General features: G+C 46.4%; 3 protein-coding genes across 3 annotated transcripts in view; 2 read left to right on the forward strand and 1 right to left on the reverse strand.

The window, feature by feature from the left end:
• The window catches only part of C1R (complement C1r), a 29,723-nt gene extending 22,127 nt beyond the window's left edge, over positions 1 to 7,596 (forward strand). Inside the window, exons 9-11 of the mRNA XM_060236483.1 lie at positions 1,679 to 1,819; positions 2,995 to 3,069; positions 6,645 to 7,596. Of these exons, the coding sequence (XP_060092466.1) occupies positions 1,679 to 1,819; positions 2,995 to 3,069; positions 6,645 to 7,462 (1,034 nt within the window). The 3' untranslated portion in view covers positions 7,463 to 7,596. The remainder of the gene's footprint in view (positions 1 to 1,678; positions 1,820 to 2,994; positions 3,070 to 6,644) is intronic.
• LOC132570344 (solute carrier family 25 member 36-A-like) overlaps positions 1 to 17,577 on the forward strand; it is a 441,151-nt gene that overhangs the window by 159,123 nt on the left and 264,451 nt on the right. The window lies entirely within an intron of this gene.
• Positions 14,541 to 17,577, reverse strand: part of C1S (complement C1s) — a 30,186-nt gene continuing 27,149 nt past the window's right edge. Inside the window, exon 11 of the mRNA XM_060236881.1 lies at positions 14,541 to 15,879. Coding sequence (XP_060092864.1) covers positions 15,092 to 15,879 — 788 coding nt within the window. The 3' untranslated portion in view covers positions 14,541 to 15,091. The remainder of the gene's footprint in view (positions 15,880 to 17,577) is intronic.

A 17,577-nucleotide genomic window follows, 5' to 3' on the forward strand; every position in this document is an offset into this window, starting at 1 on the left:
ATCCAGAGCATGGCAGGATTCCAACTTTCACACACAACTAAGTGAATTTCAACAAGTCTTGCCTTCACTTAGTTGTGTGTGAAAGTTGGAAACAGTTTTTCTGGACTCCTCAAGATATCTTCTGAACCGGGGATCCGTGAAGATTCAATGGACCATTCTTCAGTTTATGGACATTAATTTGTATTTGAGATATTGAGAATTTTGGTCCTTATATTTGTAGTTTTGAGTGTACTATTGTCAGGGTATGTTGTTTGAGTATTTTATATGAGAGTGATTAGGAATATATATTTTTGTCTAAATGACGTTTCTTTGTATCTTTTGAGAGGCTGGTCATCACGGAACCTGTATGTTTTGTTCTCTGCCATTCTCTGCTGTGGTTTTCTTATTGGTTTCACATCTGGTTGAAACCAGGCAGCGGGAGAGGGCAGCCCAACTGGGCTCATTGTGCCTGTGGGAAGCCAATGGGCCCCTGCAGGCTTTGTGGTGCTTTCTTGTGCCACCTGGTTCAAACCAGGTAGCAGGAGGGGGGCAGCCTAGCCAAGTTTGGGGGGGGGGGGTTTAACAAGCGCCATGAGACTAGTGATGGTCTCATTTCACTAGATATCTAATAGCGGGAGTGGTGGTTTACAAATTAAAAATAATCAAACACCCACCACTAGGCAATTCTGAAATTATGCAATCACGCAGTACTCCATTCAGCCCAAAGCCTTGTCATACGAAGACCCCAGGTTTTTATTAGCTCTAGACGGATGAAAGATGGAAGCTTGATTCTCATTATAATAATAATTCTTTGAAATAGAACATAAAGTGGGTCCTATATTAAATGATTGTGAATTAAATGCCAGACATAATTTACATACATTGTGAAACAATTATAAAACCACAAGTGACGTCCAGTTGTACTTAATATAAGCCCATATCACTGTAGAAAATTCTACAGAATCGAAACGGAGCGAATAAAAACCTGGGGTCTTCGTATGACAAGACTTTGGGCTGAACGGAGTACTGTGTGATTGCGTAATTTCATAATTGCCTAGTGGTGGGTGTATGATTATTTCTCATTTCACTAGACTCATGCCGCTTGTAAAAAAAATTTAAAAAGGGAGAGGATGGAGGGGAATCTGTATACTTTTGACTTACCTTCAGCTTGGAAGCAAAACAAGGGAAAATCCGGCACAAAAACACTCTCAGAAAACCTGGGGAAACAGTGAATGGGAAGGGAGCTGAGCACTGAAGAGAGGGAAAACAAATAATGTAGCAGAAGGGGGCAGCACAGCCTGGAGTTTTTTGGGAGGTTTCTACAAGTGGCATGAGACTAGTGATGGTCTCATTTCACTAGACTCATGCAGCTTGTAATAAAAATTAAAAATGTGGGAAGGGAGTGGCCCACGAGGGGCAGGGACAGGATGGAGGGATGGAATCTGTATACTTTTGACTTACCTTCAGCTTGGAAGCAAAGCAAGGGAAAATCTGGCATGAAAGCACCCTCAGAAAACCTGGGACAACTGTGAATGGGAAAGGAGCTGAGCACTGAAAAGAGGGAAAACAATGCAGAACAAAAAAGAAAACCTGACAGGAATGCACAGCGAAAGCAAGACAAAACACCTGTGCATAATAGGCCATTGTGAAAGGATTCTTTCCTTTCCCTACTGTTCCCATAACTTGTTTTCTCTTGTAGTTGTGGACTGCGGTGAACCTAAACTTCTGACCAACGGGATCATCGAGTACAAGTCCAATCCCGGGAAAAACATCTACCAGTCAGTTGTCACATATCGCTGCAATGAGCCCTACTATCAAATGCTCACCAGTAATGGGACAGGTGGGTCCTCATCCAACAAGAACTATCCTTCTTTGGCCCCATTCTTAACTAGTCCTGCTCCGATACTCTGCACTGAATTCTTACATTTTGAGAGGGTTCTCTTAGCAACCAGCATGGCAGGCATCATATCCCTCCCTATCACCTTGGTCCTTTCTAGAAGATTCCGCAAGAGCATTCTTCCCTATCACCTTGGTCCTTTCTAGAAGATTCCGCAAGAGCATTCTTCCCTATCACCTTGGTCCTTTCTAGAAGATTCTGCAAGAGCATTCTTCCCTATCACCTTGGTCCTTTCTAGAAGATTCTGCAAGAGCATCAAGGAGGGCCTACTTACTACCATGTAGGCCACAGCCTCTGAGTATCTCTTGCCTTGTGAGGTCACCATAAGTTGGTGGTGACTTGGTGGTACCTTCCACCACCACCTCTTACTGAGTTTATTTCTATACCAGCTTTCCCATTCACAAACAGCTTGAGGCAGCTTGAAATTCTTACAATATAAGGAAACATGGTGTAGTGGGTAAGTGTCAGAATAGGATCTAAGGATGCTAGGGCTTTAATCTCCACTCTGCTGTGAAACTCGCTGGGTGACTTTGGCTCAGTCACTCTCTGTTTCAACCCAATCTACCTCAAAGAGATGTCGTGAGGGTAAAATGGAAGGGAGAGCCATGTATATGGCCCTGAATTTTTCAGAGGAAGGTTGGACATAACTCATGAGGTAGAATGTTGGTCAGCTACCAAGAAAGTTCAAATGTGGCTCCCACATGGCACATATCTCTGCCCTCCTGGGTCCCCACAGGTGACCTTAGAGAGCAGGCAGGTGCATACAAGAGGCAATGAGCTCCTTATTACCCTGGGCACTATCTGTTTACGACCTTTCAGGCTTGCCTGTGCTGAGATATTTGTGTATTTAATCCCAGTGAGCAAAAATACCTGAGGGGAGACCTGCAATTCCCGTGACCCTTACACATAGCAAAATAGATTCACTGCAGGGCCCCAAGCCACATCATACTTGGATTTTAAGAAGACATTTTTAAGAACTTCTGGTTTGACGTTTAAACCCTAAACTGAAACCCAGAAACTGAATGCCCAATGCAGATGTGCTCTTATGGGATTACCCAGCCATGCTCAAGCTTCTGAACCTTCCTTTTTGACCCCGCTATTTTTGTTTCTTCCTTCAGGTGAATATACTTGCTCTGCTGAGGGCTCCTGGAGGAATAACAATGATCTCGAGGGCATCCCAGTGTGTCTGCCAGGTGAGCAGGGCTCATGGGCCACCCCGGTTTTGGATATCCCGTCCTTCCCATGCTGTCCTCCAAATCAGCAGTAACCTCAGTAGTAAAATAGGCAATTGTGCCAGAGAAAGGTAACAAGCAAGAACAGGAAGGCGGTGAAGGACAGACACAAGATCACTGCAGCCTTTCACCTGTTGCAAAGTTCGCTCATTGTACTGAATTTGCAAAGCTCGCTCATTGTACTGAATCATCGGCGGTGTGTTTCCAGCTCTCTGTTTCTGTCGTCGTGTCTTTCAGTCCTGATTTTGGTCTTGTCATTTCATCATGACCGTTTTCGCACACAGCTCACCTCGCAGTCACAATCCTGTTCCCTCCGCAGCGTCTGGTCGGATTTCCCACCATCTGCGCCGGAGTTACAGGAAGTGCCGCGGCTTTTGCATAGCAAACGTAAACTGGGTTTTAGCGGTTTACGTTTGCTACGCAAAAGCCGCGCCACTTCCTGTAACTTAGGCGCAGATGGTGGGAAATCCGACCAGACGCTGCGGAGGGAACAGGATTGTGACTGCGAGGTGAGCTGTGTGCGAAAACGGTCCATGCCTTCTCGTCACTGAATGGTGGACCGCATGTTTTGAATACACAAGATTCTGAGCTTTATCCAGTCCCTGGTCCATTGGTTATAAAAGCCAGTTGAAGGGCTGTAAAAGATCTGTACATACAGAAATGTGTGTTCAGTACCGTAGCACAGTGAACATATGAAGCTGCCTTATACTGAATCAGACCCTCGGTCCATCAAAGTCAGTATTGTCTTCTCAGACTGGCAGCAGCTCTCCAGGGTCTCAAACTGAGGTTTTTCGCACCTATGTGCCTGGACCCTTTTTTGGAGATGCCGGGGATTGAACCTGGGACCTTCTGCTTCCCAAGCAGATGCTCTACCACTGAGCCACTGTCCCTCCCCAGTGATTCTCAAACTTTTTAAAGTTGGTCCCACTTCTAACTTTTCTTTTTGAGACCCACTCGCAAATAAACTCCGTCCTATGTTCCACTTTCCCAACATGAAATGCGAGTGCCTCACATCAATTAGCCCTAAACAAGTGGCTATATATGCATTTATTTTTATTTCATATTTAGAAATCTATAGCATTACTGAGCCACAGACTGCATTGACATACTACATACAAGCAAACCCAATCTGCTATCAAGCCTCCCAGGGTTTCCGGTCCAGGCACACCCTGTTTCTCCTTCTTCTTCCTGTCCTCTCAAGATAGCTATGACGACTTGTCATTCCCAATTCACAGGTGGAAAACCATTGCTTAAGTATGTTCAGGATCAGATCCTAGCGGCTGGACAGGCTGCAGATGGCCTGAAACAGCGGACAGTGGTGATGTCTGTAGCCCGGAAGAGGAACTAAAGGGCATTGTAGGCAGGGGTGAAATTCTAGCAGGAGCGCCTTTGCATATTAGGCTGCACTCCCCTGATGTAGCCAATCCTCCAAGAGCTTACAAAAAAGAGCCTTGTAAGCTCTTGGAGGATTGGCTACATGAGGGGGGGTGCGGCCTAATATGCAAAGGAGCTGCTGCTAAAATTCCAGCCCTGATTGTAGGATTCACCAAGGTGTCAGATAACCAATCAGGAGGCAAAGATGGGAGGCAACAGGTGTGAAGAAAATGGAACACCAACTGCAGAGTAATCTAAGGCCTTCTGGCAGCAATGGATCGCCAGAGGGCAGCACATCTCGGAGATGGTATAGAGCAGGCAGTAGAGTGGCCATGGCTGTCCTAATTGAATTTGACTTCCAGGTGCAATAAGATTTCATAGCTTAGTCTGAAACTACCTTCCTTTGAAGAGCAGCTTGTGGGACAATCGGTGGGTGCCCAGCATCTGACTTGCAGCCTGTAAGAGTTAGAAAGGCTCTTAGGGAACTGAAGAAAAAATGATTGCATGGGATGGGTCTAATATAGTCTTATCAGGGCTAAAACACATGTTATGTGTGACACAAATCAGGTCATCGGAGGCTGACCTGACTCTCAGTCCCACATCCACAAGGGGACTAATTTTTCAATACCTCTCCATCACTCTGCACAGCTCCAATAGCTGTAAAGGGGAAGGTGCAGGGCTTTTTTTGTAGCAGGAACTCCTTTGCATATTAGGTCACACCCCTCTTATGTAGCCAATCCTCCAAGAGTTTACAGGGTTCTTCTTACAGGGCCTACTGTAAGCTCCAGGCTACATCAGGGGTGTGTGGACTAATATGCAAAGGAGTTCCTGCTGCAAAAAAAAAAAAGCCCTGGGAAGGAGGGCCTTCAGGCTTCCCTCCCCTGCCATTTTTGCCAGTGGAAACAGCTGCAAGGAGGCCTATTTGCCTCTTCAGGTTCTGTGTGTCCATGATGGGGATCATAAAGTCTGAGGAAAAGGCACACAGTCCCTGAAGCTCTTTCTACTGGGAAAAACAGGGCAGGAGGGAAGGATGAAGCTCCTACTTTCCCCTGGCAGCATTTGAAGCCACAGGTCAGCCCGCCCCCCCCCCATATTTCCCTAGTAGTCCTTACAGCTATCTCCTTTCCTCCTCTCCACCACCTCCCCCCCTCCAGGGCCGGATCAAGGGGGGGCAGAGGGGGGTGCTTGCCCCAGGTGCCGATAGAAGGGGGGCGCCATATTGGGTATGGAGTCCATTGTATTCTATGGGACCATAAGAGAATGGCCCATAAGGGAGCATCAAAAAACATGTAGATCCGGTCCTGCCCTCCCCCCCATCTCTTCCCCTGGCAGCCAGTTTCCTTCCCACCTTTCTGATATACCCCTCCTTCACTCTTCTTCTTCTTCTTCTTCTTCTTCTTCTTCTTCTTCTTCTTCTTCTTCTTCTTCTTCTTCTTCTTCTTCTTCTTCTTCTTCTTCTTCTTCTTCTTCTTCTTCTTCTTCTTCTTCTTCTTCTTCTTCTTCTTCTCCTCCTCCTCCTTCTTCTTCTCCTTCTTCTCCTGTTCCTCCCTCTCCAGTTTTACTCTTCCAATTCCATCCCATCTTATCCCTTTCAGTTTACTTCCCCCTCCCCCAGTATTGTTACTAACTGAGGCTAAGAATTCTCAGCAAAGTTGGAAGTAAGATCTGTTGTTTTAACCTTAAACAAATATGTCCTTACTCTACTTGCATGCATGTCTCAACAAATATTATTTCCTTGTCTATTTTCACTATTGGGCTATAATCAAATTGAGTTGGATGGGCGTATTGGCATAGGGAAGAAATTAAGTATTAACAGGATCCTTTTTTCCCTTTAGTCTATTTTTGATTTTATTCCATATTTAGATGTTTATTGTTTTAAATGGAATTTTTTTATTATATAATTGTATTGCCTCCTACTTCCTACTACCTGGATTCCTATGAACAAATGCCTAATCAAGGTTTCAGTATCAGACAGAGGGTGACGTTGGACACTTGCAACCTGACCGAGGTCACACATAACATGGGTTTTGCCTCTCAGATGTATTCTATCAAAAAATCATGGAGAGAGGAAGTGGAAAAAAAAAACAAAATTGTCTGGGAAGTAGGAATAGCAAGCTTTCTTGAGTATTATCTCCTTATCTGCGTATCATCCCCTTTTGCAGTGTGCGGAAAGCCAGAAAATCCAGTTGAGAAAATCCAGCGGATTATTGGTGGGAGTTTAGCACAGGAGGGCAACTTCCCGTGGCAGGCAAAGACTGTCATCTCTGGTCTTGGGCGTGCCGGAGGAGCGTTGCTGGGTGACCGCTGGATCCTGACAGCTGCCCACACCTTGTACCCCAAGGGGCGAGCCGAATTTGGAGAGAGGATGAGCCTCGAAGAGTTGGCTGAGAAAGTGGAAGTCTTCCTGGGCGCCATCAATGTGACCGATCTCCACAAGTTGGGCAACAAGCCCATCCTCAGGCTCTTTGTGCACCCGGACTACAACCCCGATAACGAGCAGAACTTCGACGGCGACATCGCACTCATCGAGCTACGAGACCCTGTAATTCTTGGCCGCGATGTCCTGCCCATTTGTCTCCCGGATCCACGAAACACTTCTTTCTACAACAGAGGGCGGGTGGGGTACGCCAGTGGCTTCGGTGTGGAGAAGCATCACCTTTCTGATAGACTGAAATATGCAATGATCCCAGTGGCCAACCAGGCAGCCTGTCGGGAATGGCTAAAGGATAAGAAGATCCGTGGGAAGGATCCAGTTTTCACAGCTAATATGTTTTGTGCAGGTTCTCCTAGGGAAGCGACTGACACCTGCCAAGGTGACAGCGGCGGGGCCTACACTGTGCTTGACCCAGAGACTGGGCGCTGGGTGGCCACCGGCATTGTCTCTTGGGGCCTCGATTGTGGCAAAGGGTATGGCTTCTACACCAAAGTTGTCAACTATGTGAACTGGATCAAGGGCATTGTGGAGCAGAATTGGGTCTGAAGGCCTACACGGCAGTGTCATGCAGGCTTTCAAGAGGTGACAGGGAATACAGCCCTTTGAAAGCAGAGCTATCCAAGCAATTCCAGACGTAAATAACTAAATGATACATTTAAATAAAATTGCATATTACCATAGCCTCAGTGTAGGTGCCTTTTTGACATGCTAAACTGAATGTAAAATTATTTGTGACTTACTATTTGAAAGCTATCGTTCCTTTTGTGAAAACAAGTGATTTTAATGTTTTTGTCAGTTCTCTATTACAGTAACAAAGTCGGCGTTTTCGCACTGACCTTACTGCCGAGCGATGTCCCTCTTCACCGCGCAGCGTCTGCGCAGATTTCGCACCAATTGCTCTGCAGAACCCGGAAGAGCCGCAAAGTCCCACGGCTTTTGCATCGCAAATGGTTTTCGCCAAAAACCAACTTTACATTTGCGACGCAAAAGCCGCGGGACTTTGCGGCTCTTCCGGGTTCTGCGGAGCAATTGGTGTGAAATCCGCGCAGACGCTGCGCGGTGAAGAGGGACGTCGCTCAGCAGTAAGGTCAGTGCGAAAACGCCCAGTAACATACAAGAATCAAAATACCCCATAACTCTCGACTTCACTGGTTAAAATTGTACGTTTTGCTTCACTGGCTAAAGCTTTAGTTGACTGTTCCATCAATTCCACCAGCAAAAGTCTCAGCTCCCCTTTGAACTCACAGCTCTTATTTTATATTACTAGACTGTTAGCTTTAGTGGTGTCATAAGGATGTCTCTCCCTGTGTTCAGGAAGGATTTTATTTTCTTGTGGTTATTAAGGCAATTGAACATGTTACCAGGATGTTAAAATAAGGCACTCAGAGATGGTTTACCTCAGAGAGGGGCCAGTAACAATGTTTTGGGGAGCCACTCTGTTCTCCCGACAGTTGTATGGGGGTTGGCCTATAATTCAAGGCACACACATAGCCAGCATGGGGTAGTGGTTAGTAGCAGTGGACTCTGATCTGGAGAACCAGGTTTGATTTGCACCCACCCCCATCCCACAGCATTGACACCCGAACCATCCCAGTACAAATCCAGAGGGCCAAATAACATCTTATAATATCATTACATGCGGCGTTCAATAAGAATTTAAAACCCGCCATCTGGATTCTGGCAGGTGAACCTGGAACCGTACTACATGTTTTAAATCGTATGAACTGTTGAAATATTGTAATGATTTTATTGTACTTTGATTTTAACTGTCGTTAACCGCCCTGAACCTGTTAAGGGAGGGTGGGATATACATGCAATAAAATAAAAATAAATAAATAAATCCTCCACATGAAGCTTGCTGGGTGTGACCTTGGACTAGTCACAGCATTCTCAGAACTAGCCACACCCCGTGACTGTTGTGGGGAGAGGAAGGGAAGGTGATTGTAAACTGCTTTGAGATTCCTTAAGGCAGAGGAAAGCAGGGTATAAAAACCAACTCTTCTTCATACAAACGCACATTCTGCCCGTTGTCAGACGACCCATACAGTATTGTGGAGAATCAATCCATGAGTATCTAGGGCTCAGGGGGGGCTGTTTTTTGAGATAAATGCACCAAAATTTCAGCACAGCATCTGGTGCCTCTCCTCAAAAACCTCCCCAAGTTTCAAAAACATTGGACCAGAGGGTCCAATTCCATGAGCCCCAAAAGAAGGTGCTCCTTCCTCCATTATTTCCAATGGAAGGAAGGCATTTAAAGGCACACAGTCCCTTTAAACATGATGTCCAGAACTCCCTTCGGAGTTCAAGCGTGCTTGTTACAACCTTGCTCCTGGCTTCACCCCCAAAGTCTCCTGGCTCCACCCCCGAAGTCCCCAGATATTTTCTAAATCAGACCTGAAAAATGCCCGACTGGCTCTTCTGCTTTTAGTGGCAGCCTGTTCCACAAAACTCAGCCGGTGAAGCTTTGAATGAGACTTTATGTCTGTTCACAGAACTGTCGGTACCTACATTTCAGCATTCTTAGCGGGAATAAGAAATCACAAAGGCTAATTTTCGAGTCCTTATGGTTCTTCAGAAAAAGAGTTTAAAATCAAATCTCAACCAGACTATCTTAATTAATGTTTCTGAGAAACCTCTCCCTCCCCTACATGCCACCACTGAAGCATTGGTCATGAACGAGTTTTCTTGTGTTGTTATCGGTTTGGTAAATAATAGATATGTGAAAAAAAAGAGCTGTTGTTAAAAGCACAGATACAGCAGCCAGGTCAAAAACCGGCAACCATTCTTTGTACTGCCAGAGTGAATCTGCTTGAACACTGAACCCTGCACATGGAGGTAATGTTTAACTCCGGAACATCTCACACAATTTGTGAAAGATGTTGTTTCCCTTAAAAAGGAAACCTTTTCCTAACCTTTGGTTTAAATTTGGTAGGGGTTCTGTGAGAGCCAAGGTACAAAAAAATGGTGCAGTGGGGGGGGGGGAAAAGAATATTTTTATTCTGTTATACTGCCCCAACGCATTTGGCCCGCACTTCTTCAGGGGGATCCGTACAAATATAAACAGTACTATCAAGAATAAGTATATTGTCATTATAAATGATTAAAAGACACGGTAAGAGTGTACTCTGAGCATGTGAAAAGTGCATTACAATATTCTACCCTTGAGATTAATATGGTTATTATGGACTAATGTGGCCAGATCAGCCAAAGAAGAGAGCCATCTTCTGGGCTCAATGAAGATACTGGAAGCATTTTTTTTTTTTGCCACTATCATCATCGTCGTTATTGTTGCTGTCATCGTTATCATACAGCTGTGTGTGTAGAATAGCCAGAAGATCCTAAGATTGTCTGGCAGCCAAAAGTTCTAGTTCTTTTAGTGGTATGCACCACTAGGTGGCAAACTAGACTCGTTTTTAAGGCAAGAAATGTTTCAGAGGTAGTTTGCCATTGACTGCCTCTGTGTCCCAGCCCTGGTATTCCTTGGCGGTCTCCCATCCAGGGGTGGAATTCTTGCAGCAGCTCCTTTGCATATTAGGCCACACCCCCATGATGTAGCCAGTCCTCCGAGAGCTTACAAAAAAGAGCCTTGTAAGCTCTCGGAGGATTGGCTACATCGGGTGTGTGGCCTAATATGCAAAGGAGCTGCCTGCTCCCATCCAACTACTAGCCAGAGCTGGTCCTGTTTAGCTTCCGAGATCTGATGAGATCAGGCTACCCTGGGCTATTTGGGTCAGGACTTTTTGCCACTGAGTAAACTTGAGGCAATCTGAATTTAAGACAAGCTGCAATGAATTATCTTCAAACCATGGTTACAGGTGCTGGCTTGACAGAGCCTAGCCAACCATAGTTAGTGAAGTGACCCTCATTTGGATTATCACCCTAGCTGTAGTTTGCTTAATTAACCCCTGGTTTTGCAGGAAGTGTGAACCAAGCCACTATTGCAGTTCACTTGATCTAACAGCAAGGTGTCTGTTTCTCCAGGGCAAATGGTGGAGGAAGGGCTGCTTCGTTATTGACTGAGGAGGCAGACCTCCAGTATCTTAAGTTCTTTTATGTAGCATTTCAAAGCATCTGCTCAGCTGTTAGATGCAGTGGTAGTTTGGACTGGTGTGCTCACAAGAGGTGGTGGCGGCTACAAGCATGGCCAGTTTCAAGAGGGGATTGGATAAACATATGGAGCAGAGGTCCATCAGTGGCTATTAGCCACAAGGTATAGATGGAACTCTCTTTCTGGGGCAGTGATGCTCTGTATTCTTGGTGCTTGGGAGGGGGCAACAGTGGGAGGGCTTTTAGTGTCCAGGCCCCACTGGTGGACCTCCTGATGGCTCCTGGGTTTTTTTGGCCACTGTGTGACACAGAGTGTTGGACTGGATGGGACATTGGCCTGATCCAACATAGCTTCTCTTATGTCCTTATGTCTGGGGCAGTGATGCTCTGTATTCCTGGTGCTTGGGGGGGGGGGGCACAGTGGGAGGGCTTCTAGTGTCCAGGCCCCACTGATGAACCTCCTGATTGCACCTGGGGTTTTGGGCCCAGGTTTTGGGCTCTATGGCACCATAGAGGTGTTTATATTTTTTTTACCTAAATGCTAGAATGTCCTCACGTGATGTTTCCAGCATTATGGCATGACTTCCAGGTGATGTCACCATGCTGGGCATGTCGGGGAACGATGGAGCTCTTTGGGGGCAGGGCTCCCCCTGCAGGCCATCTCCATGTAGGGGAAACCCCACTGGGGGGTGGGGGAATGGGAACTCTAAGATCTCATGGAATTACAACTGATCTGCAGACTACAGAAATCAATCCTCATTAAGAAAATGGCAGCTTTAGTCAGAGGAATCTATGGCATTATACTCAGCTGACCATTATATCCTCTTAAGAACATAAGAGAAGCCATGTTGGATCAGGTCAATGGCCCATCCAGTCCAACACTCTGTGTCACAAAGTGGCCAAAAAAAACCCCCAAGTGCCATCAGGAGGTTCACAAGTGGGGCTAGAAGCCCTTCCACTTTGTCCCCCACCCCCTCACAAGCACCAAGAATACAGAGCATCACTGCCCTAGACAGTTCCAACAATATGCTGTGGCTAATAGCTACTGATGGATCTCAGCTCCATATTTTTATCCAATCCCCTCTTGAAGCTGGCTATGCTTGTAGCCGCCGCCACCTCCAAGGGCAGTGAATTTCATGTGTTAACCACCCTTTGAGTGAAGAAGTACTTCCTTTTATCCATTCTAACCCGACTGCTTAGCAAGGAGGGACGGTGGCTCAGTGGTAGAGCATCTGCTTGGTAAGCAGAAGGTCCCAGGTTCAATCCCTGGCATCTCCAACTAAAAAGGGTCCAGGCATATAGGCATAAAAAAGCCTCAGCTTGGGACCATAGAGAGCCACTGCCAGTCTGAGTAGACAATACTGACTTTGATGGACCAAGGATCTGATTCAGTATAAGGCAGCTTCACATACACACATATTCAGTTTCATTGAATGCCCACGAGTTCTTGTATTGTGAGAAAGGGAGAAAAATACTTCTTTCTCTACTTTCCCCATCCCATGCATAATCTCGTAAACCTCTTATCATGTCACTCTTTCCAAACCCTGCCTCCCAGGCTCTGCTCTCAAAATCTCCAGGAATTTCCCAACCCAGAGTGTGGGTTCCTAAGGCACGGTGAGTTGACTAAGAACATAAGAACATAAGAGAAGCCATGTTGGATCAGGCCAATGGCCCATCCAGTCCAACACTCTGTGTCACACAGTGGCCAAAAAAATTATATATATATAAATTTTTTGGCCACTGTGTGTGTGTGTGTGTGTGTATATATATATATATATATATACACACACACACACACACTGTGGCTAATAGCCACTGATGGACCTCTGCTCCATATTTTTATCTAACCCCCTCTTGAAGGTGGCTATGCTTGTAGCCGCCACCACCTCCTGTGGCAGTGAATTCCACATGTTAATCACTCTTTGGGTGAAGAAGTACGTACCTCCTTTTATCCGTTCTAACCCAACTGCTCAGCAATTTCATTGAATGCCCACGAGTTCTTGTATTGTGAGAAAGGGAGAAAAGTACTTCTTTCTCTACCTTCTCCAGCCCATGCATAATCTTGTAAACCTCTATCATGTCACCCCGCAGTCGATGTTTCTCCAAGCTAAAGAGCCCCAAGCGTTGTAACCTTTCTTCATAGGGAAAGTGTTCCAAACCTTTAATCATTCTAGTTGCCCTTTTCTGCACTTTTCCCAATGCTATAATATCCTTTTTGAGGTGCGGTGACCAGAAGTGCACACAGTATCCCAAATGAGACCGCTTTGACTGTATTGTATTATAACGCCAGCGAGGTGACCACCTAAAAAGGCAAATAAAACCACAGGAAAAATCAACATCAGGAAACCCATCCCAGCTCCCAGGGTTTTGTTTTTTTAGCAGGAACTCCTTTACGTATTAGGCTACACCCCCTTGATGTAGCCAATCCTCCAAGAGCTTACAGGGCTATTATTGCAGGACCTGCTGCAAAGTCTTGGAGGACTGGCTACATCAATGGGGTGTAGCCTAATAAGCAAAGGAGTTCCTGCTACCCCCCCCCCCGAAAAAAGCCCTGCCAGCTCCAAAAGCTTTGTTGAAAAAAGGAACGGTTTTACCAAATCCGTAAGCAGAGCAAGCCTGATGGAAATCCCCTCGCTTAAATGCAGGAGGGATTGCCCTAATCACCCAGGAATTTCCCAAAACCTGAAATCTGGGATTTTGACAAGAGAAAAGAATGTCAGTGCTGAGATTTGACCATGACAAGGGCACGCATTTTCACTTAGTACTTATTGAGTCCAGATGGGAAAAACCCACCGTTTAGTCATGATTCCTGAGGATTCTGACCCTGATGTTTAAACAGCTGCTGCCAGCGCTGTGTGTGTTTTCTGCAGGCAGCATTGAATATCTAATGCCGAGAATCTCAACTTTCCCAGTGGGTTTTTTTTTAAATATAAAGGATTTCCAGTAACTTTGTCAATAATTATATAACAAGTGTGCTCTTGCCTCAGACTGAGAGCTGCCCTTTAAACCTGGGCTCCCTTCCCCAGAGTGTCCCCCCCCCCCTCTGACCTTCACACTGCACTCTCCTCTCAGGCCCTGCAGAAAAAGCCCAGAAGGAATACATTTGCATAGTAGGCCTGGTGCCAAGCCAGCCAGAATGGTATTCCTTTACATTCCTGCTCAAAAAAAGCCCCGGTTTTAATGTTACTGTGCATCGCTCCCCCCTCCCCAGAAAGTGAGCCTCCCTTCTGCTAACGGATTCGCACTGGCACCTCTAACTATCAAAAATATAGAAACACTTCTACATTAGCCTTTTGCCATCAGCTATCCACAAGGGTCATTAACAAGCAAATTCCTTCAGTGGTCACTTCTGTCCCTGTTGTACGGGGCTGAGAAAGGCTGTAGCTCGTATGCTGTGATTCTGTAATGACCATAAAGGAGTTGTAATATTCGCACCACTTTTGCACACCATGCTAGTCCCCTTTGGATGTTTACTTTTGGGGGGGCAATATTTATATTATGGAAAGACTTTTTTTTTTTAATGTTCCCCATTGAGACTAGATCCTGGATACTGAAATAATTCTGTTAACCAAACATGTACAGATACCATAAACGATTTGTTTTAATTATTGTACTGTATCATTGATAAGAGGTCAGCTGACAGTGTAATAAAGAGAACTGAATTAACCATCTTTATCTCAGGAAGTTATGTAGGTGATAGATGGGAGCTTCCAAAGTCAGAAAATAGAAGAAGCGACTACAAAGAAATAGGCAGAAAAGGGTTTAAAGAAGAATCCAGGAAGCTCTTTGGAGCTGACGGAAGAAAGCAGGCAACATGACGCCATTTGCAAGGCTGTAGACCTTAGCTCCAAACTCTCTTCTCTCATGTTAGCCCTACAGACGGAACCAGGGCTTTTTTTTGTAGCAGGAACTCTTTTGCATATTAGGCCACACCATCTTGATGTAGCCAATCCTCCTGGAGCTTACAGCAGGCCCTGTAAGCTCTTGGAGAACTGGCTACATCAGGGGTGTGTGGCCTAATATCCAAAGGAGTTCCTGCTACAAAGAAAGCTCTGGCACTGAACTCAATGCCAAAAGAGTCAGTGGGTACCATGGGAGACTGAGACGGTGGCCCAAGATTGCCTGGGTCTATTCTTCTTCTACTTCTGTTGGCTGCCGGCTCATGACCTCTTTGATCCACTCTACATAGTTGGCCACCTTAGTGTAAAGGCCGTAAGTGCCGCATTTGGGTCCCCAAGAAATCAGGCCGGCAACATAATAGCGCGTCTCCTTGTGGGGGTCAATGATGGCATAGGCCCCACCGCTGTCCCCGGAACAGCTGTCACTATGGCCGTCCCCGGCACAAATCATATTGTCTGTAAACGTATAGGCTGAGGAGTCCAAAGAAGATTCGGGTTTCACTCTTCGGCACTGCTCCATGTTCACCACCGGGATCCAGGCTTTCATGAGGACGACGGTCCTCCTTTTCTCTGTCTTGCCCCATCCAGATATGTAGCCCAGTGTCCTCTCTGGAGGATCATATTCCGGGGACGCACCAGGTAAGCAGATAGTTGAGATGGTGGGACCCATTTTCACAGGTTTCTTCAACTTCACCAGAGCAATGTCGTTATCAAAGTCCGTCCGGGATTCTCTAGGGGCTTCCTTCCAGCCGGGGTGAATGAACACCTCCTCCACGGCTAGCGGCTCGGCAGTCTGCAAGGTCTGTGGGCCGATGGAGAGCAGCCCAGCATACATGGTCGGGCTGTGGTTGTCATCCACCACGTGAGCTGCAGTGAGCACCCAGCGGTCAGAAATGAGAGCCCCGCCAGCTCGTGGGGATTGAAAGAAGATTTGCCAAGGGAAGTTTCCGTGATCGGCCCTCGTGCCTCCAAAAATCCTTCCTGTGTTTTGGATGGGGTTACGAGGGACTCCGCAGACTAGAACGACAGGAGGAAAATTTAAATGGGCAAGTCGCAGAACAAATGAAATTACCTCAAAAATATTCTCTCTCTCTCCCTCCCTCTATGTGTGTTTGTGGGTGAGTGTGTAAAGTGCGGTCAAGTCATGAGCGATTTATGGCAACCCTGCAGGATTTTCAAGGCAAGAAATGTTCAGAGGTGGTTTGTCATTGTCTACCACTGCCACTTCCTTGGTGGCCTCCAGGGCTTTCTTTCTTTTTTGTAGCAGGAACTCCTTTGCATTTTAGGCCACACACCCTCGATGTAGCCAATCCTCTAAGAGCTTACAGGGCTCTTCGTACAGGGCCTACTGTAAGCTCTTGGAGGATTGGCCACATCAGGTGGGAGTGGCTTAATGTGCAAAGGAGTTCCTGTTACAAAAATAGCCCTGGTGTTCTCCCATCGAAATACTAACCAGGGCCGACGCTGCTGAGATCTGATGAGATCAGGTTCACCTGGGCTACTTGTTTACTACATGGTTGAAAATAAAAGGGTATGCGGTGTGATACCTCTAGGGATAGGGTTCCACCTGCCCTCTGCCCTGATAAACCAAGTTACTGGCAGGCCACAGATTCAGTGGGAACTCACAGGAGCACAGCTCCTGAACCTTTCTGAGAGTTCCACCTCCTCCTGAGAGTTCCACCTCCTTGTCCATTGAATAGTATGTGCAGCTGCATAACAATCCCTGGATGAGCTCCACCACCTATTTTTCTACAAAATGACCCCTGGGGGTTCATATACAGTGCCAGGTATCAGTGCGCTCAGTGGACACCTGTATGGGGCATGTAAGCTCTCCAAACTTCTACAGACCCTCTAGAACTCTAGCCCTCAGTCCAACAACCGCAAGGATCACAGGATGCCATCAACTGCACTGAGGACAGAGTGCATTAATATCAGGTAAGAGGAACCCCTTGGCACAGAGTGTTAAAGCTGCACTACTGCAGTCCAAACTCTCTGCTCATGACCTGAGTTCAATCCCAGCGGAAGCTGGGTTCAGGTAGCCGGCACAAGGTTGACTCAGCCTTCCATCCTTCCGCGGTGGGTAAAATGAGTACCCAGCTTGCTGGGGGGGAAGTGTAGATGACTGGGGAAGGCAATTGCAAACCACACGGTAAAAAGTCTGCTGTGAAAACGTCGTGACGTGACATCCCCCCATAGTCAAAAATGACTGGTGCTTGCACAGCGAACTACTTTTACCTTTTCAAAAACGCTACCAGGTATGAGTTTATTGGGAGCCTCTGGATGGTCTGGATCCCATTTGGGGCTGCCCTTAGCACGGCGCAGGGTTCTGTAGCCCCTTCTGGTGCCCGGCCTTCCCAAACCTCTAAGGTGGGTATGTTCAACAATTAATTAATTATTGTATGGTGCTGTGTGTAGTATAGCCAGGAGATCCTAGGATTGTCTGGCAGCCGGGAATTCTAACTCTTTTAGCGTTATGCATCATCGGGGGGCAAGTTAGACTTGTTTTTAAGACGTGGTTTGCCACTGCCTGCCTCCAGGGGTGGAATTCTAGCAGGAGCTCCTTTGCATATTAGGCCACACACCCTTGATATAGCCAATCCTCCAAGAGCTTACAAAAAAAGAGCCTTGTAACCTCTTGGAGGACTGGCTACATCAGGGGTGTGTGGCCTAATATGCAAAGGAGCCCCTACTAGAATTCTATCTCTGGGCCCTGTA

This window comes from Heteronotia binoei, chromosome 4 (assembly GCF_032191835.1).
Source record: "Heteronotia binoei isolate CCM8104 ecotype False Entrance Well chromosome 4, APGP_CSIRO_Hbin_v1, whole genome shotgun sequence".
NCBI classification, from domain to species: domain Eukaryota; kingdom Metazoa; phylum Chordata; class Lepidosauria; order Squamata; family Gekkonidae; genus Heteronotia; species Heteronotia binoei.